At 37.6% G+C, this 22,660-nt stretch overlaps 1 protein-coding gene across 4 annotated transcripts in view; it reads right to left on the bottom strand.

The window, feature by feature from the left end:
* Positions 1–22,660, bottom strand: part of pard3ab (par-3 family cell polarity regulator alpha, b) — a 140,826-nt gene that overhangs the window by 80,015 nt on the left and 38,151 nt on the right. For all 4 annotated transcript variants that reach the window (XM_079818835.1, XM_079818837.1, XM_079818836.1 and 1 more), the window contains exons 2-5: positions 18,697–18,798; positions 4,426–4,609; positions 4,143–4,324; positions 480–623 (exon numbers count right to left, since the gene is read on the bottom strand). In XM_079818835.1, the coding sequence (XP_079674961.1) occupies positions 480–623; positions 4,143–4,324; positions 4,426–4,609; positions 18,697–18,798 (612 nt within the window). The remainder of the gene's footprint in view (positions 1–479; positions 624–4,142; positions 4,325–4,425; positions 4,610–18,696; positions 18,799–22,660) is intronic.

Here is a 22,660-nt window from a genome sequence, read left to right as displayed (position 1 = left end):
TCCCAATAGGCACCACTGGCATCTGACTTCAGTCTGAAGTCATACTGAATTTGTGGAAATTCACAGATTAATTTCTACAGTCTGGTTTTAATAAATGCTCTACTGCTGTACTTGACAGAAACTTTTTTCATGTATAATGTAGAAACATGACCATTAAAATTAAGGCTGCACAATTAAATCGAAATAAAACCGAAATTGCGAAATGACAGTGTGATTATCATCTTGCAAAGGCAGATATTTAATTACATAAATAAATGCAATACATGTTTCAAGAGTTATAATTATTATAATATCTTTTTTGGCCAAATTGTGCAGCCTAACAAACAAGCAGAGGAAACTCATTTATAAAATCATTTATCATCAGAAAAAGCTTAATTAGATTTAATTTCCAAATCTTGTAGCCCTACTTAAAATAGCAAAAAATATATATTTTTAATAATTTTATGATATATGGGAATGTGGATCATTACTGTCCCCACCTGTTCTTGTCGCTCCAGCCAGCAGTCCACCATGGGATGATTGGCGCTGAGTGAGGAACGGGCCTTCTCACGCTGAAACTCTTTCTGATTGGACCACTGCCCTGCATCACGAGGAAGACTACGATATGTGTCGACACCTCTGCCCTGAAGAGAGTGTGAAAGAGATTTAAAGATAGATGGGTAAATGAATTAGCAATAAATGATATCATATGTCTTATGTCGGTTCCACACTGCTTGCAGCGCCGAAGCTGTGCGTATGGAGAGCGGAGCAGCGCGCGCCCGTTGTGCTTTCACACTGGCAGTGTTTGTCGCGCAGCTGAACCTTGGCGTGTGTACTGCAAATACAGACGAATATCATCCATTCTGTCACCTTTTCCGGTGTTCTCCTCCCAAACCCTGTCTGTCTCGTGCTTTGATTTATGATGGGCAGCATATATCTGCTGCGACGCGACCGTGTTCCCCTATGTCCCAAACACACATGCATATAACATGCTGTATATAGGTAGTTTACATAATAAAAGTAACCTTAAAGTTAAGATATGCCTCTAGTTTTAATCATTTAAACGGTCCTTTGAAGTTTGGGCAAAAAACTTCTGGCAGTGATGGTTTTCGTGCATTTTATTTTATTTTTTCATAGCGCCGGACAACACAGAACACTTCACTACATGGTTTCATGGTTAAATGTGTTATTTTTCATGTTAATCAGGTACATTTTGATCAAAAACAATGCACTGTGGCTTTAATTCAGCGTGAGCAGTGCAGCAAAAATAGACTCTCTGCGCCAAAACGATCGCAGCACTGCCGCTTCTGCGACACGCCACCTCTGCGTGCGGTGTGAATGCTCTAATCTGTTAAAATGGGCGCCGGAAAAAAATATGCGCTGCTTACGCTCTGCTAATGCGTGCAGTGTGAAACCGGCCTTGGCTCCCTGTTGATTCCCTACTCAGTAAACTATGAACCAAAAAATAATTCACATTTAGATGGAAGGTCAGATTACAATTTAATATACTAGTAAACTGCCATGCACGCCCACATTTTTTTTTTGGTACTGCGCTGGCAGATAAGAAGAAAAGGCTGTAAATCAAAGCCTAATACTGCAAAGGAATAACGGAGATGAGAGGGGGAGTGTGTGAGCGAGTGAAATCCATAACTCATTGTCTGGAGAGTTTTATGACTAGCATTGACATAAGCATTACTCTGCTAAAAGAAGAGAAGACAGAGAAATGATGGTCACATCAGCAAACACATTAAATGAACTCACACACGCACACAATAAATTTAACTCAAATGGCAGCACAACATTCTCCGCCGTCAAGTGGCTTGCTTTATAGAGCTCTTACTGTTTGTGAGACGTGGGGCTGTGAACCCTTCAGAAATGACAGTAAATATTCATAGAGGTGTCATAAAGGGTGATGTGACCTCTGCCACTAAAGATGACAGATTTATCTGATATGATCTGAGAAACGACACCAGCAGGAACCCAATGGCCTCAAAAGCAGCAAAACCGCATTACAGCTCCGAGAGTAAATTCAAGTGCCTCTTAGCACTTACTACCTCTAGATGTCTTGACAACCTTTGTGTGAACATTAATAAGCATCAGAGATGGGCATTAAAGAGATAGTTTGCCCAAGAATACTATCCCTTAATTTACTCACTCTCATGTCGTTCCAAACCTGTATGACATTTTTTTTTCCTGTGGAACATACAAGAAGATATTTCGAAGAATGTTTGGTTTATACAATGAAAGTCAATGGGGTCCAAAAACAACAGACTCAACACTGGCTGCCACTAGTGCTGTCAAAACCAGGTATTTCGATATGTATAGATACTGAAATTTCTGAAATGGTTTCAATACTCCTTTTCTACAGTATCGATACACTGATAACAGATGCATGTTCGCACTGTCTCTTCTCTCCGACGGCGAATTGACACACGCCCGCCTCCTCTCACTCACTCGTCTCATTCAATCCAGTTGAATAGTACTGGCTAAATATTTTAGAATGCGTTTTGTCATTTAAAACCTTTTATGATGATCAAGTTGGTTGATCTATAATGCGCGATGGGCACCGCCATGTTAGTTTGCGCCTCAGAGAATCGGATCTGTCGGATTTACATCACGTAAATTCATCCTCGTCTCACGAAATACATGAAAGTCAGTGACCGCTGAACTGGGAGAAGAATAGAGTAAACTATATAGTTACTATATAATGTGTATCTGATCTGAATAAAACACGTAGTCAAATTATAACCATCTGAAAGGAGCTTTTTGCTAGTACTTTTGTGCATTTAAATGTATGAAACCTAAAATAAACATTATGTGGTTGAAAACACTGAATAGTTGTGATATGTGATGAGCGCTGAGCGCATCTGTCTCTGGCACGTTTGAATTTAAGTGGCACCGAAATCTGCGTTCTGATTCGGTCCGGTTACATACAAGTTATATAGGTACCGGCATTGGGTTTCGGTACCCAACCCTACACACCACTGACCTATATAAGTGGTGCTCACATAAAGCCGCCTCTCAAACAGCTTGCGAGTACCAAATTGACTTCCAAATTGGCTTATGGCACATAAACGCTCAAATACAAACACAATTACGGCAAAATGCCCATCTTGCAGAGTATTCAGGTAAATACAGGAACGCAAATATTTCAGAGAAAGCATGTTGTGTAACAGTATATTGGATCTGTGCATAAGCTCTTAAAGTGACAGCAGCCTAATATTCCTGCTGCGGTCTCATGTTAATCCAAGAACAAAACTTTTGTGACTTTAATACATTTTTACAATGAAAACTATCCAGTGTTATTTTACTTTTGATTACTTTAATTTCTGTAGTATTCCTTACCTAAAAATACTGTTAGAAAATTAAAGGCCATGTTTATTTCATTTGTCTCTTTATTGTATTTATTTGTGCTATCGTTTTTAAATTTGTTTATTTGTTCTTATTTTATTACTGTTTACTTGTCTTTTTTTGTTGTAAATGTAGTTCAACGATACAAATAAAGCCTCCCTGTTCTATGTGCGAGCTATTGCAACAAAATTACCCAAATTATTAAAAAAATTATGAGATAATAAATTATCTTTATGGCAGTATATATGGCAGTTTTTGTGGTCTCGAAAATGGTACTGAATATCAATGTTTCAAGATATCGTATAGAAGTTGGAAATTCCAGTATCGTGACAACACTAGATCCCACTGACTTTCATTTGATGTACAAAAAAAACCCCACTGTAACATTTTTCACAATATCTTCTTTCAAACAAGAATGTCATATAGGTTTGGAATGACATGAGGGTGAAAGAATGTGACAGAATTGTAATTTTTGGGTGAACTATGCCTTTAAAGGTATGTTCACACCAAGGACTATAACAACCACTATATTGTTTTAAGAAATCACTTGAATCGTAAGAGACTTAGAAAAAAATTGTTTCCAGCTGATGACTGATAAAAACATTGACAGCCAATCAGAATGCATCCTGCTTTAAAGAGCTCAAGCATTTAAAGCAGCAGACAGCATTACTGCAGTGCGTGCTTATAATAAACAGGACGATATCGAGCACCGGTGTGGACTCTAATATAGTTATCATACTTGGTGCGAACAGGCCTTAAGTCATTTATGTTCTTCAACTCCAAAGGTCTGGAGCTTCACAGCCACGTCATACCTTCCTTTCCAGGCTGTTGGTGCCAGTGGATAAACGTGGTTTCAGGAAGCCAGCGGTGGTGGACCAACGTGTGGGGTTTTTCCTGGAAGGTTCTTCGGGTTGCGTGCTCGGCTCAGAGAAAGACATCGCTGTCAGGTTTAACAACGCCGGGTCGCTACTGCGACGAACATGCAAAGGCATGTCTGTGAGAAAGGAAAGACACAATGAGTGACACAAAAAAACAAAACTTCCAGAGCTTCCAGCAAATATCAAACACCTTGACTATATTATCAGATTCTCTTACTGGTTCGTAGCGTGGATGTGGTGACCTCTATCTCACTGTGGGGCAGGTATGGCTGGAAGGCAGATAGTGGGGTGGAGGTGGACGGCTCTCCAGAGAAGAGCTCAGGCGACTGTGTGCCCGTGGAACTCGCGCTCGTGCCGTCACCTCCGACATGAGGCTCTTGTTCGTCAAACACCGCAACCAACTGCAAAGAGAAACACAGAGACCGAAAGAGTGAGAATGATGCATTTACATTTAAGAGAGTGAAAAGTAATAAAGCTCAACAATAAGGCTCTGCCCCGAAGTCAGCGAGAAATTTTTCAGGCCAGTCACTTCCTGTTTTAGATCAGTGCTGCGTTGCCACTGAAAATCATATATCATTGATGTTTTACATACATTTTTATTATCCAAACTCAAACGTGTTTTTTTGTGATGTATTCTGCTTATTTGTCACTAAAATAATGTAGCTGGTTAAAGGGATAGTTCACCCAAAAATGAAAATTCTATAATTTACTCACCCTCAAGTTGTTCCAAACCTGTATGAGTTTCTTTGTTCTGCTGAACATAAAAGATGATATTTTGAAGGATGTTTGTAAACAAGCAGATAGAGCAACCATTGACTACCATAGTATTTTTTCCCCTACTATGGTAGTCAATGGTTGCTCTGTCTACTTGGTTACAAACATTCTTCAAAATATCTTCTTTTGTGTTCAGCAGAACAAAGAAAATCATACGGGTTTGGAACAACTTGAGGGTGAGTAAATGACAGAATTTTAATTTTTGGGTGAACTATCCCTTTAAAATGAATGAGGTTTGGCCAAAATTGCCAACAAAAGTGTGTATAAGCTATTTAATTTTCTAGATTGTGATTTGTAAAGAAAAAAAAAAAGTTTACTGAAGAAAACAATGTTGGTAAGACTTTACAATAAGGTTCAATATTTTAACATTAGTTGGTATTGTGAACTAATAACGAAAATAATTCAAGATGAAATAATCGTTTAATCTTTTATTAATCCAATTCATGTTTGTTCATAATATATTATCTAGTGTTGATGTATACAAGTTGAAATTATTATGTAACACTGAAGACTGGAGTAACGGCTGCTGAAAATTCAGCTTGGCAACACAGGAACAAATTACATTTTTTAAATATATTAAAATAGAAAACAGTCATTTGAAATTTTAATAATTTCACAATATTATTGTTACTGTATTTTTCATTAAATGAATGCAGTCTTGGTGAGCATAAGAAACCTTTGACAGCACAAATTTTTTTTTTATTACTGAGCCCTGAGTAAGAAGAATGATCCCATACATATTTATCAATGTGACGGTTCACATTATGTTGTCATTAAGAACCAATGAGAGGACTAAGATGCATTATGCGTAGTGTAGTGTGATATGAAAGACAAGGCTTTACCCAAAATCTCAATGGCATCATATCACACAATCTGACGAGTGCCAAACAATCGTAAAAGACAACAAAAAACATGATCGCCAGCTTTTGACAATGTAGTGCTTATAAAAATGTGATTATTCCTGTCCACAGGGAGTCATGCAGCTTTATGAAGTCTGAAGAGAGCTTCAGCATGTGTGTGGTGTCCTCATTTAGAGCAGGACACACTCATCACCGTGTCCCTCAAGACGCTAGAGTATTTGGGACAGAAGGAAACATCTCAGCTACAAAGTGAACATCTGGTCTCAATTATGTGTGTGTGTGTGTGTCAACATGAATGATAACGCTTGCAGCACTGGTTCAGTGGGTGGGTTGAAATGGTTGGGCACACCCAGTGCATTTGAGGTTTGGACTGACTGATGGAGGTCTGGACCAATCACAGGAGTGCTGCTGAAGGGCACATTACCCAGAATCCACAGGGATGGTCCCCCTTTGAGGATTTTTGTGAGCATGTTTTGCAATCCAATCTTGGATGTGGGAAATCAAGCACTAAAGTGTGTATGTGCGTGTGTGACCTTTCTGCATTTCGTTAAGATGATTGCTAATGTCTGTCAGAAAACGAGTGTTAATGTCTGTTTTGTATATTATTTTTTGAGAAGCACGGTCTGGATTATCTCAAACATGATGCTTCTGGAAACGTATTCATGGGAACAGGCATTTACGCAACTATTTAAACGCGTATACATTACACGTATATTTATGCTTTGCATTGTTTGTTTTATATGACCAGCAGTGAGGCTTCCAGTATTTCACAGCAGATCTTCTGAGTGCAGCCAGAGGTTCAGCTGAGATTGTGCAGAAGACACACGCACGCACACACACTCACACATACGCACACACACAAAGAAACGGCCCACAGAAACCTATTTACCTGTGACACACATTCCCATGAGACAGATCTGCTCTCAGCACGTTTGAAGCTTAAACACTAAAGCTGCTTTCTCTCTCTCTCTCACACACACACACACACACACACACACACACACACACACACACACACACACACACACTAAATGGGGACGTATCATAGACTTCTCTTGTTTTTATATACAGCCAATTATAAATATTAGACTAACCCAAAACCCACACCCTAAAAAAAAGTGCATTTTAAAAATGTAAAAACACATTTACGTTAATTAAACACAAACAAGGACACGCTTAATGTCCCCAAAGGTTTAGCCAGATTTACGCACACACTTATGAGTATATGATATTTTCCCCATTTTAGAAACAAAAGGGCAGTGCAGAGAAGAAAAAGAGAAATGGAAAACAATAGAGATGAAGGGGAAAGATATACAAAGACAAGACGAATGTCTTTAGATGCAGTGTTTGTGTGTTTCTTGCCGTTTCAAACGCTCTAGACCGCAACGAACTTTAACATTACAAATAACACTGCAGTGCTGTTCTTCATAAGGTTGAGTAATTCTTTACTGGTTACCTAAACAAACATGACACCTCATGTATTACTGATACACACACACACACAGTAGCATTACAGCTGGATGAGAACAGCGGCGTTGAGAAATTCCTCCATGTTTCACAATGGCTCTAAAAACAAGAACTCACTGACCCAAATCGCATCTTACAAACATCTTCCACACACACTGGAGGTCAACAGAGGTTTGTGCGCGCCAAGTGTGCTGACAGGAAGTTCCCAGGAGAACATTTGTATACTTCCTGTGTGGATATTAATTTCCTCTCTTTAAAAGGTTGTGATCTTTGAGCTTCACAATCTGTTGAACTCATCTCACACTGACACACACACTGCCCTATAGCTTAGTTTACACATAACTGACCATATGAGTCTGAACCCGACCAAAGGAGAGGAGACCACAGTTACTCTTCAGCTGGACAGTTACGGCTGTAAAATCTGGTTGGATGAACAATAGCTTGAACATGGACATGGTTTCAATGTTTTATGGGGACTTTCCATAATGATTTTATAGTGTACAAACTATATATTTTATCCCTTAACCCCAAACCTACCCATCACAGAAAACTTTCTGCATTTTAACATTTTCAGAAAACATAATTTAGGATTATTTATATGCCGTTTTCCTCATGGGGATCAAACATTTTCAGGTTAATGTAGTAATGCATTAGGTATCTAGCAATAAACCATATTTTTTACAGCATTTATTAATGTATGTTTATAATAATCTATACTAAAAAATGTTAACATCAATGTTGTATAAGTTAAACATTAATGAATATAACATTAATGACAAAAATTATTAACATTGAACAATATTACAATTATAAATTAGCCATTAGCCTAAATTAATAAATACTATAAAAGCTTATTTGTTCAGTGTTAGTTCAAAAGTGTGTGTGTGTGTGTGTGTGTGTGTGTGTGTGTGTGTGTGTGTGTGTGTGTGTGTGTGTGTGTGTGTGTGTGTGTGTGTGTGTGTGTGTGTGTGTGTGTGTGTGTGTGTGTGTGTGTGTGTGTGTGTGTGTGTGTGTGTGTGTGTGTGTGTGTGTGTGTGTGTGTGTGTGTTTGTGAAATATCAGGACACAAATGTGTATAATGACATGGGTATGACATAGGTATTACAAAAAGAGGGTGAAATATGAGGACGTTAACCATGTCCTCACTTTTCAAAATGCTTATAAATCATACAGAACAAGTTTTTTTCACAAAAAGTAAACTGTGCAGTTTCCTGTGATGGGTTTAGGGGCAGGGGCAGTGTAGGGGGATAGAAAATACGGTTTGTACAGTATAAAAACAATTACGCATATGGAATGTCCCCACATTTCACAAAAACCCTGTATATGTGTGTGTGTGTGTGTGTGTGTGTGTGTGTGTGTGTGTGTGTGTGTGTGTGTGTGTGTGTGTGTGTGTGTGTGTGTGTGTGTGTGTGTGTGTGTGTGTGTGTGTGTGTGTGTGTGTGTGTGTGTGTGTGTGTGTGTGTGTGTGTGTGTGTGTGTGTGTGTGTGTGTGTGTGTGTGTGTGTGTGTGTGTGTAGCATAGATTTTAGTTAGCATGACTGACAACACACCCACAAACTATGATTTGCAAAATGCTTGTCAGTGGCAGGTGGTATTCTAAAAAGCATTCTAAAAAGCATTTTATTTGACAAGACTTGTTTTAATATTAATATTCCTAGTCCGTTTCCCCCCCAAAAAAAGACATTTCAAATGCGTATATATCTACTAAACGCATGGCATTTTCTTCAACATGAGGGTGTCAGCATATAGATAAGACCATATGGACTAAAGGCCACACAATTGCAATTGGTCAATTGGTCCTTAAGAATTTGTTTTGCGCATTGTGCTTAGCCACATCCCGGAACCCATGTAAACCCACTGCCACTGTAAACAGTCCCTCGTGGCTCATTGCTTCAATCCCTCATGAGGCCTGTTGCTAATAGAAACAAGTTTGTGTTTGAGACGGCCACACATTAGCTCGCTGTCCTTAAAGGGATAGTTCACCCAGAAATGAAAGAGTTATCAGTTACTCACCCTCATGTCATTCCAAACCTGTAAGACTTTCATTAATTTTCGAAATACAAATGTGATATAAAAGACATCAAATCGATCGTGTCTCTTCAGAAAATTTCGAATAAACCGCACAATTCATATGGATATTTGTTTTACGATCTCTTTATGAACCTTTTGAAGCGTCAAAGTGGTAGTTGCATAGCTGTCAATGGAGGGACAGAAATCTGTGGTTTGAAGATGAACGAAAGTCTTACGGGTTTGGATTGGAACGACAATTTTCCGGTAAACTAAACTTTTAAATTATAACCTGCATGCAATAATTCACTGGTTATTAGTGTCGGTCACAGTCTTCATGAACATACACACGTTACAGATCATGTGGTCAGAAGCAAATGCAGCCCTGCTAGCAGCACCAATTCACAAACACTTCCTGTTAAGACGTCACCACTCACACACTTCCTTAAGCATTGAGGATAACATCCACACAAACACTGTCTGACCAGAAGCAGCACGTTTAGATGAGTTAACGTCCTGTTTATAACCGGCGACCGCTTCCTGTCCAGGAGAGGATAGAGGACATTATCACAGAAGGGGGCAGAGCAACACTGACATAAAGAGCTTTTATGTTGCTCAATACCTGACAGAAGGCCAAACAAAAGCAGTTTCATTGTTTTAAGACATTGCAAAAAAGTGGCGGGATGGAGGGAGAGAGAGGGATGGAGGGAGGGAGGAAGAGAGAGGGATGGAGGGAGGGAGAGAGAGAGGTGATGCATGTCTAGGCAATCATAGCTGAATCTTTGGCACCCTCTACTGTCTTTTAGCAGGACTGCATAAGAAGTTTGATAATAAGTTTTTCTAATATTTAAGAAAGTAATACTTGTTATGCAGCTTGAAATTGCATTGCACCACAATAAATGTTAAAGAAAAAAATACACACCGTGTGTAAAAAAAAAAAAAATGATGAAATAAAAACATGAATCATAATATGATGCTAATGTGAAAAAATCACTTAATCAAATCAAATGTAAAAACGTATATTCCATTTGTAGTATTTTTCAAATACTAAAACTTCACGTGGTACATGCAAAGAGAAAGGAACAGATCACAATGAAATATTCACCCACAGTTTTACAGGTTTTCCTACTTACAAAGCATGTAGAGGGGTCTGTAATTTTTATCATAGGTACACTTCAACTGTGAGAGACGGAATCTAAAACAAAAATCCAGAAAATCACATTGTATGATTTTTCCACACACTCAATGAAACAGACTCCAACCTCTCCACAATGGCCAAGACCAGAGACCTGTGAAAGGACATCAGAGATAAAATTGTAGACCTGCACAAGGCTGGGATGGGCTACAGGACAATAGGCAAGCAGCCTGGTGAGAAGGCAACAACTGTTGGCGCAATTATTAGAATGACGGTGACGATGAAGATGACGGTCAATCTCCCTCGGTTTGGGGCACCATCCAAGATCTCACCTCATGGGGCATCAATGATCATGAGGAAGGTGAGGGATCAGCCCAGAACTACACAGCAGGACCTGGTCAATGACCTGAAGAGAGCTGGGACCACAGTCTCAAAGAAAACCATTAGTAACACACTACCCCGTCATGGATTAAAATCCTGCAGCGCACGCAAGGTCCCCCTGCTCAAGCCAGCACATGTCCAGACCCGTCTGAAGTTTGCCAATGACCATCTGGATGATCCAGAGGAGGAATGGGAGAAGGTCATGTGGTCTGATGAGACAAAAATAGGGCTTTTTGGTCTAAACTCCACTCGCCGTGTTTGGAGGAAGAAGAAAGATGAGTACAACCCAAAGAACACCATCCCAACCGTGAAGCATGGAGGTGGAAAAATAATTATTTGGGGATGCTTTTCTGCAAAGGGGACAGGACGACTGCACCGTATTGAGGGGAGGATGGATGGGGCCTTGTATCGCGAGATCTTGGTCAACAACCTCCTTCCCTCACTAAGAGCATTGAAGATGGGTCGTGTCTGGGTCTTCCAGCATGACAACGACCTGAAACACACAGCCAGGGCAACTAAGGAGTGGCTCCGTGAGAAGCATCTTAAGGTCCTGGAGTGGCCTAGCCCGTCTCCAGACCTGAATCCAATAGAAAATCTTTGGAGGGAGCTGAAAGTCCGTATTGCCCAGCGACAGCCCCGAAACCTGAAGGATCTGGAGAAGGTCTGTATGGAGGAGTGGGCCAAAATCCCTGCTGCAGTGTGTGCAAACCTGGTCAAGAACTACAGGAAACATATGATCTCTGTAATTGCAAACAAAGGTTTCTGTACAAAATATTAAGTTCTGCTTTTCTGATGTATCAAATACTTATGTCATGCAATAAAATGCAAACAAATTACTTAAAAATCATACAATGTGATTTTCTGAATTTTTGTAGATTTTCTGTAGATTTTTAGATTCCGTCTCTCACAGTTGAAGAGTACCTATGAGAAAAATTACAGACTTCTACATGCTTTGTAAGTGGGCAAACCTGCAAAATCAGCAGTGTATCAAATACTTGTTCTCCCCTCTGTATCATATTTAACAAGTCCTAACACACACTACAGAACCATTGACAAGTTTGGAGATGGTAAGATTTATTTGCATGTTGTTAAAAAGTCGTCTCTCATGCTCACCAAGGCTGCATCGATTATCAAAAATACAATAAAATCAGTAATATTGTGAAATATTACAATTATTTTATTTTAATGTATTTGTAAGAATTTTTGTATGTTTTTGAAAGTCATCTCTCATGCTCACCAAGGCTGCATTTATTTGATCAAAAATAAATTAAAAACAGTAATATTTTAAAATATATATTATATATATATATATATATATATATATATATATATATATATATATATATATATATATATATATATATATATATATATATATATATATATATATATATATATATATATATATATATATATATATATATCACAGAAAGTGAACTGCACAGTCTCCTGTGAGGGTTAGGTTTAGGGGTAGGGGCAGTGTAAGGGGATAGAAAATACGGTTTGTACGGTGTAAAAACCATTACGCATATGGAATGTCCTCACATTTCACAAAAACAAACGTGTGTGTGTGTGTGTGTGTGTGTGTGTGTGTGTGTGTGTGTGTGTGTGTGTGTGTGTGTGTGTGTGTGTGTGTGTGTGTGTGTGTGTGTGTGTGTGTGTGTGTGTGTGTGTGTGTGTGTGTGCGCGATTTTTTTAAGTCATCTCTTATGCTCACCAAGGATGCGTTGATGATCAAAATAAAAATAGTACTATTATGAAATATTAGTACAGTTACATTTTTTATATTTTAAAATAATGTATTATTTTTAATCATTTAAAATATAATTTGTTATATTTAATAAATTATCATCAATATTGAACAAATATGCTTTGGATTTCTTTTTTGGCAGTGGCTATTTGCATATAATAGCAACTAGATTCTATTTACACCAAGTGAAAATAAAATTCTTAGCGATAGATGATATTTACACTAAGTGCAAATAGCTGTAGATGCTATTTAATAAGTGAAATAGCATGCTAAGTGAAAATAGTGATATATTCTATTTACACCATGTAAAAGTAGCAGTTATTTGCTATGTGTGTAAATAATAATAAATAATTACATTTATATAGTGCTTTTCTAGGCACTCACAAAGCGCTTTTACATAGAAGGGGGGAATCTCCTCAACCACCACCACCTGGATGATGTGACAGCAGCCATATTGCGCCAGAATGCCCACCACACACCAGCTGATTGGTGGAGAGGAGACTGAGGGATGATACCAATCGTGTATATATATATATATATATGGGCATGATTAGGAGGCCATGATGGACAGGGGCCAATGGGCAAATTTTGGCCAGGATGCCGAGGCTAAATAGTAATTTATTACATGCAATTTATACTTTATTTTGACAGATACATACTATTTGCACCTCAGTATTGTTGTACATTAATAGGATGCAATAATAACAGAGTGTAAATTATTTATATTTAACCAGGCATTGTTAGGCAGAGCTAGTGCGAATAGCACTTGCCAACAAGGCACACTATTTGCACTTGGTGTGAATAGACACTCCGTTCTTCTTCTTTTTTTTTGATGAACAGAAAGTTTATTTGAAATTGACAATTTTGTAACATTGTATATGTCTTTAGTGTCACTTCATGCATCCTTGCTGAATAAAAGTATTAATTTACATAATAAAAGAGATGAAAAGAAAAGAAAACAACCTTGTTGACCACAAACTTGAACAGTAGTATAAATGGAATTGGAACAACTTAAACAAAGATGTTTTCTTTTACTTTAAGTTATGGATAACCAATAAATAAATGTTAGAGCATCAACTTACTAAAATACTCTAAAATCCTTAAATTAAAATATTGAATAAATTGTCTGAAAAACAAAACAAAACAAAAAAACAAATGAAAATTTAGCCACAGAGCAAAAGCTAAAGAAAACAAAACCAAAATGAATGGACAAAAAATTAAGTAAATTAAGAATACACAATTCTAAAAGCCCTGCTCCAAATGTGTGTATGCATATATTTGTGCATTTAGCCTGAAAGTACATTATAGACCATCATACACACAAGACCATGATTATAAAAATACTTATGGACCATTAATATTAGCCAGTCCACATTTCTGCACAAAGTTTTACATGCACGTGTGAGTTTCTGTGCTTTTGTGTGATTGCAGATTGAGTGAGTCACACACTAAGCCACATTAAAGCTGTATTGTAGCACTTCCTGTTTGTGGACAGTGTTTCCTGTGACCGCAGGTGCGGTCTGAGTCACTCAGTCAATCTGTGTGAGATACCAGGATGTGACAAACACTGGCCGACAGAAGTGATGGCCTTTATATGGTAAAACTAGACACGATCAGCTATAAATGTGTGAGCGCAACTCTGGTGGTATGATCTCACGCGCTCCTTCAGGCACAGATGTGAAGTGTCTTTTATTTCACACAGAGAACTAAAATAACACACACACGCCCAGACACACCCACCACATCAAACACACAACTACATTCTAGCAAAGTGTCTGTGGTCTCGGTAAGCCGATATCATCTGTTCTGGGTCAGCAACATGTAGAAATGTGGAAAAGACAGTGCACTGCCTGCGTTTGGCCAGAGGGGGGCAGAGTCACCGCGCAGACCGCAGTCTGAAGAGGTCTAGACAGACATTCACCTAAACACAAAGCCAGAAACCAAAATCCCTCCTCCTAGTTATTTAAATCATTCATTCACTTTGCTTATTAAATGTTCATAACGGTTCGTTTTAAAGACTTTAAATATACAGTACTACTAATTAGAGATGCACCAATATGAAAGTTCTGTCTGATACCAATGAGCCAATAATTATTCTCATGCTGTGGCCAAATTCTGTAGTATTTTGTCTAAGAACACAAACTAAAATCAATTGTTTTCAATACTTAAATATTTAAAATTAATATAATAATAATAATCTTTGTTACACTTTATTTTAACAGTAATTACTACATGTTACATATGTAACAAGGGCACTGTAAAATAAAGTGTTACCATAATCTTTTATAAATAATTATAATTACAGTTATTTTATTATTTGAATATTTTTTTATATTCTTATTGAGGGACCCGAGCCATAAGTGTAGGTAACATCCCGAACACATTGTGTTCATAGAGACTATTAATAGAATTATAATCTCTCAATAATAATACTCATCATCATCACCATCAAATAAATAATGAATATTCTACAAGATTTTGTCAAAATAAACCAAAAATAAAACATAAAAAAGTAAAATCAATTGATTTAAATGTTATAAGTGAATTTGGGCATCGCAACATTATAACGTACATTACAAACAAAGATATTTATTTCGATTTTTGCTCAATATTACAGTGTTATTAAATTATTAGCATTTCTCAGGATTACTTTTAATTACTTTTTAAAAGTAAAAATAGGGGAAATGAGCATGAAAATGTAAAATTCTACATCAACAGTGTGATGTGATATATTTTGAAAAATATTAGCCTCTAATATTAGGCTAATAACCAATGTGGTATCAATATATCATGCATACCTACTTCTAATGCATTAGACTAGCAATGCCAAGTTCCATATAGAATCTGCACACATTTTCCTATTTTGTTTTGGGTTTTTTTGCGTCAGTTCATCTGTGGAATTCTGAGGAATCCATCTGAATATGGTAAAATGTGTTGAATGGAACACATTTTACACACAGTAGGAACACACAGTAGGGATGTCACAAGTACCGGTACTTCGGTACCAAGTCAGTACTGAAATTATAAAAATGTGATGATACCAGCATTTCTGCGGTAGTACCGACTCCCGAGTATATTCGGTACCCACAGCTGCGTTCAGTCTCTTCCTCGTTTATCTAAGCACAGGGCTCCAGACTGTAGCCGAATATATACTAGTGTCTGTGAATATTAAACTGCAAAATACTATTTAAATATTACTCCTGCATATGTCTGTGTGAATAACGGGCAGTCGGGCGATAACGCACACGCGCACACACGCGTGTGACACTCCCTCGCTGTCTTTGTAGTCTCTGCCGTGTGTCACTATATGAGGACACGAACGCATAAATAGTCAATTCATGAGAATTTACCGTCTCATTTGAGAAAACTGTCACATCATGAACATTCAAAGGTCTTCAAGGCAACCCGTCAAAATAAAAGTTTGGTTTTTAAAAAAAAATTAAATTGGCAATATATTAGGCTACTGTTGTAGCCTACAGTAGATTTAAAGGGTTAGTTCACCCAAAAATGAAATTTCTTCCATTAATGACTCACCCCAATGTTGTTCCACACCCGTAAGACCTCCGTTCATCCTCGGAACACAGTTTAAGATATTTTAGATTTAGATTATACGTGTTATCTGGTGCGATAGCAGATACCAGATAACACGTCACAGCGTCTTACGTCAGCAGCGTCACTGTGGCCTCGTGAATGCGGATTCCAACTAGTGCTGGGCGGTATACCGGTTCATACCGAATACCGGTATTTATTTTTGTTATGATATGAATTTTGATGATACCGCAATACCGGTATGTCGCTTAAACAACGTTCGGAACGCGGCGCAGCACGTCATTGTTTGAGAGGGGACGCATTTCACTGTTGCACTGTACTAGTGAGAGCAGTCAGAGCACAGCTGAGATTGCATTAGAGAATCCGAGATCGCCTCCTATACCCTCATTCACTATTCCCTACGTTATCACTTTATTTGAAGGAGTGAATGAAAATGAGTGCGTGAAGTCGGACAACCGTTGTGTGTACATGTACATCGGCTGTACACTCGTTATTGCGGTGCGATGTGGGATAGAATGAGTGCACTCAATAACGTCCACTATGGTTTCGGACACCACTAAGCGCTGTCCCCTCAAAATAATGCCCTATTTGAGGTTATAAGGAGCGATTTCGGATTCAGCCCTTGATCACAGTGCAGAATTCAAACTACACGCGACGCGCGCGAGAGAGCGGTTTCTGCGCGGAGCACCGTGATGAGATTAACAACGCTCACCACATGGATCATATAGCTCTGATATAGACCAGAGCGAGCGCGTTTAAGTTTTTTATGGACATATTTCATATACTATAGTGCTCTAAACGTGAACTCGAAGCGTGTATGCGCACATATATCATCACGTCTTCTTCAAATGAAATGTGCACTGATTTGGCTACACCCATCTGATCACGACCGCAATGACACGATGGATTATTCTGCTATACAAAAGACAATGAATGATGTAAGTTAATAAATAAACTGACAATTCAAAGAAGAATTGGCAAAAAAGTAACTGCTTTATTCTTTCTGTGTTAAACTGAAGTGTCATTTGTTCAGAGAGTGCTCTTAAATGTATTGCAAATATCCGCGTTTCTCCCTCGTTTTGGCCGTTTGTTGTTATATAGGATTTTTATAACAACAAGATAAGATTTTTTAAATGCTTACGGTGCCCTCAACTCTGTTTATTTTCTCTCCGTGGTCATATTTTAATATTCATGTGCCTGTAATGAGTGTGTTGCAGGTCTGTGTTTTATTGGTTGTCTCTCCATAGCATTATTTTGTGGGGCTTTGCAAACCTGTATTAACTCTAGTGTGGAATTCTTCTACAATTCTCTTGTCATGACAGTAAAATAGGGCATTCTAGTCAATCTACTGCAGTATTTCCTCTCTCAATCAGTAGAAAATGTGATTAACACCCGGTCATGCATAGGGGAAAAAATACTGTCATATACCGTGAAACCGATATAATTTAGAAAAATACCGTGATATACATTTTTGGTCATACCGCCCAGCACTAATTCCAACATAACCGGAAGAGAAGACAATGCTTCATAAAGTCTTAGTTTTTGTTATTTTTGGACCAAAATGTATTGTCGACGCTTCAAAAGAGTCTAACTAACCAAATGATGTCACATATGGACTACTTTAATGATGTTTTCATTACCTTTCTGGACGTGGACAGCAAAGTGTTCATACACTTACATTCAAAGGACTGAAAGCCCTCGGACTAAATCTAAAATATCTTAAACTGTGTTCCGAGGATGAACAGAGGTCTTACGGGTGTGGAACAACATTGGGGTGAGTAATTAATGACAGAATTTTCATTTTTGGGACAACTAACCCTTTGACTACGTCTCTATGTAATAATAATACGTCTCTACCAATAATAATAATTATGGCTAGATGGTTGATTATTTTTCACTTGATTTTTTTTATAAACAATGTTTACTTTTAAACAGCATACAGCCTTTAAATGTTTATGTATTATTTACATATAATGATTATCATCATAAATAATAAACTTAATACATTTAATAATTTTTTTAAATAGTTAATTTAAAAAAATTAGCTGTGGTACTGAAATTGGTACAGAGTACCGTAAAATTTTGATGGTATTGGTACCGACTACTGGAATTTTAGTACCGTGACATCCCTTGAACTGAGAGTATTTTACTTCTATTTGTGAAGCTGAAAGCATTAGCAATTTAACTCAATTTTTTACTAAACAAACACACACAAAAAGAGAAATGTGTAGAATTTTCAGAAATGTGCGGAAACTTCTGCAAGACACAGATTCGACACAGGCTTAGTGATGCCTTAATAGAAAGAATCATCAGAGTTTAGAGCAGTGTGTGAATGTGTTTGTGAGTCCATCCTCAAATTAGGTCATGGTTATAGGGAGACAAGAGTCATCTGATACCTGTAACTAAAATACATACTACAAAACCAACATACACACACACATACACACACACACACACACACACACACACACACACACACACACAAGCGCTGCCTGTTTTAGAAGAGAATGCGAGCAGTGTGTGCGTGTGTGAGTGTGTGTTTGAACGAGAGAATGCACGTCTCACTCTGTCTTTGTCATCAGCCACATCACACAGAACATCATCCAGGTCCAGAATTCCTCCATCACCATGTTCCAGCCGGTACACCTGAACCCAGTACTCTTCACCCTGAGAGAGAGACAGAGAGAGAGAGAGAGAGAGAGAGAGAGAGAGAGAACATGTTCAACTTTTGTTTGACTTGAACTTAAGTGAAAGTATTTCTACCACAGCAGGACCTTAAACACACAAACACACTCCACAAGGACACTCTAATCAATGAGGAAGAGCACACACACATAATGAGGGTTTAACTAATCAGGATAATGCACCTGAATCCAGACCATCACCCAGACAGGACACAAACACACACACACACACACACACACACAATCAGAATCAGCGACAGACAACAGAGAGCAACTGAAGTTCAAAGTCACATAGAGAACATGAACTGAACTATTGGGTAGCAACAGCTGTAAACTGAAATGCATTTTCCAGTCAGGGGCCTGTAATAAAATAAAGAAACTTAAGAAAGAAATAAAACCTTAATAATAATAATAATAATATTCTTCAATGAATAAGCAATGTTTAATATAATCCTATTTTATATAAATAATACTAAACCAATAATAATATATAACAATAATAAAAAAGATTATTGTAAAATAAATAAATAAATAAATATATAATACAATTATCTTTTAGTATAATAATAATAATTTTATATATATATATATACACACACATTTTTTATAAAATTTAAACGAATAAATAAATACTATTTACTAATATAATAAAACATTGAATTTTCAATAATATCAATAATTAAAATGTACAATATTTTATATAAATAATAGTATGCATTACTTATATGAAATATAATTCTATTAAATATTACTTCAAGTTTCATGTTTGTTTTTATTTATATAGCACATTTAAAAACAGCAAACATGGATGACCAAAGTGCTGAACAAAACACAAGTTAAAGAGACAAGGGCAAAGCCAAACATTTATGACATAAACTCACAGTGAATTAAAAGCTAAAGAAAAAAAGTAGGTTTTAAGCGAAGACCTGATGTAAACTGGAAGGGTGTTCCACGGCCTAGGGCCAGCAATAGCAAATGCTCTGTCTCCTCTATGCTTTAATCGTGATCTGGGGACAGATAAAAGTCTCGTATCACCAGAACTCAGATTTCGTGTGGGATTGTGTGGACAGAGTAGCTCAGACAAATAGCTTGGTGCCAGATTATTTAACGATTTAAAAAAAAAAAAAAATTTCAATTCTGAAATACACAGGTAGCCAATGCAGCGATTTCAAAATTGGAGAAACGTGATCAAATAAATTTACATTTTCTTTTGAGGAACTTTGCAGCGGCATTTTGTACTAATTGAAGTCGAGCAATAGAGTCTCTGGACATGCCATAGTAAAGAGAGTTGCAATAATCCAAACGAGATGTAGTAAGCGCATGGATAGCAATCTCTAAGGTTTTCTCGGAAAGAGAAGATCTAATCTTAGACAGAAGACGTAGCTGGAAAAAACAAGAGCTGATCACCGCATTTATTTGTTTTTCAAATAAAAAATTAAGACTACAACCTCGGTTTTAGATTCATCCAGATATAAGTAATTGAGAAAACCACAGTTTCACTTCATCTATACATGCAAAAAGAGATTTCAGAGCAGCATGTTTGTTGCGTTTCAGAGGTAAATACATTTGGGTATCATCTGCATAGCAGTGAAATGATACACCATGTATTCTGAAGATGGAGCCCAGAGGAAGTAAATACAGAGAAAAAAGAATGGGTGCGAGAATTGAACCCTGCGGCACTCCACAGGAGAGTTGAGCAGACGAGGAACAAAAATGACCCAGTCTAACAGAGAAACTTCTATTCATTAAATATGATTTAAACCAACTGAGGACAGTTCCCTGAATGCCCACAGAACATTCTAGTCGGGATAGGAGAATGTTATGGTCAACTGTAGGGCTGCACAATATATCAAAATTACCGAAATATCCCGATATGCATATCGTAACGGCACGCAATATATGAATGATTTTAATAGGCTACATCAACATTGTGAAAAGTGTACGTTTTAGGTCGACGCATATAGCAGAGAATTAACTGGGCACACAACTGTTACTTATGCTTGACGTTAAAAAGAGAAAATAACCTTGCGTTCTCGCGCTGTCTGACACACACACGCACCGAAACGTGCGCAAGCCGCCTCTCTGAAAGCGTGTGAACCCTTCAAGTCTGTTTTTTGCCTTGTTACACACTCAAACTGCCAAATACACACAGTGTAATATTTGTCAAAATGGCTGTCTTGATGAGTATTCATGTAAATATAGTCGGTTATGCTTTAAGTGAACAATATCAGTTGGGGAAAGAAACCGAAGTCGTGTCAATAGGATCCGTGCATTAGGTCTTAAAGTGACAGCCTGCTAATACAGTAAACCTGCCGCTGTCAGTCAAACAACAAAAGAACAAGAGAAAATCACTCTCTGCTCTTGGCTGAATAACCTTTGTAGCTTTATTATGTATCAGTGTATATTTAATTAATGTGAAGACTACTGCTTTTAGTTCTTATTTTTAATAACAAAGATAAATTAAAATAACAAAAATTATCGTCCACCCTTTTACCTGAATGTTCTTGATGTTAAGTTTTAGGTTGATATATAACTATATATTACTAAGTCAAGCAAAGTGTTTAGGGTATTTAAATATTGGCATTAAATTTTTTGTTTGTTTACATTGATGTTAAAATTATATTGTCAGATTTGCGACATTAAAGGGTTAGTTCACCCAAAAATGAAAATTCTGTCATTAATACCCTCATGTCGTTCGACACCCGTAAGACCTCTGTTCATCTTCGGAACACAAATTAAGATATTTTAGTTGAAAGCTGATGGCTGAGAAAGGCTTCAGACAGGCCTCCATTGGCATTCAGTACATTTACACTCACAAGACCCATAAAAGGCACTTAAAACGTCGTTACAAAGTCCATCTCACCACAGTGACACTACAATAATTTTACGAAGCGACGACAATAGTTTTTGTGCGCAAAAAAAAAAAATCAAAATAACGACTTTATTCAACCTCTTCTTGTCTTCCGTGTGTGCCTCCACGACGCATGCGCGAGAATATGACGTAGCGCCGGCGTTCAAGAATCCATGGAATGCACACTTTAGTCCAATTTGAGCACTACGTCGAGACCTAAAGCACGATCAATGTAGAATCCAACAGCTTAGACACGCGCGTCTTCTTCTGCTTGTAAACAAATCGTTTCTGGGTCATGTGTCCGAACGCCGGATCTGCGTAATATTCTCGCGCATGCGTCGTGGAGGCACACACGGAAGACAAGAACAAGTTGGATAAAGGCATATTTAGATTTTTTTTGCGCACAAAATCTATTGTCATCGCATCGTAAAATTATTGTAGAGCCACTGGGGTGAGATGGACTTTGTAACGACGTTTTAAGTGCCTTTTATGGGTCTTGTGAGTGCAAATGTACTGAATGCCAATGGAGGCCTATCTGAAGCCTTTCTCAGCATCAGCTTTCAACAAAAACATTTGTGTTCCGAAGATGAACAGAGGTCTTACAGGTGTCGAACGACATGAGGGTGAGTAATTAATGACATAATGTTCATTTTTGGGTGAACTAACCCTTTAATTGTTGCTAAAACACTGCTGATAACTTTCAGAAGTTGTAGCGATGCTTTCTTTTCCCAGAAAGAATGTGAAACACATAAATGGTATCATTCTCAGTTTAAAAAAAAAAGTTTTATATATAATTTTAATAGATTTTACACACTTAAAGCAATATCATATCGCATTATTTAACAAGGTATTGCATATCGCATTTTTCTTCAATATCACACAGCCCTAGTCAACTGTATCAAAAGCCGAGGTTAGGTCTAACAGCATTAGGATCACAGAGTCATTCGCTAACAGTTTATCATTAGAAACAATATATAAATTACTAACATATTGT

The sequence above is a fragment of the Gobio gobio genome, assembly GCF_949357685.1.
Source record: "Gobio gobio genome assembly, chromosome: 6".
Classification (NCBI taxonomy): Eukaryota; Metazoa; Chordata; class Actinopteri; order Cypriniformes; family Gobionidae; genus Gobio; species Gobio gobio.
Note: the sequence above shows the minus strand (reverse complement) of the source record. Positions and strands in the feature narration are given on the sequence as shown.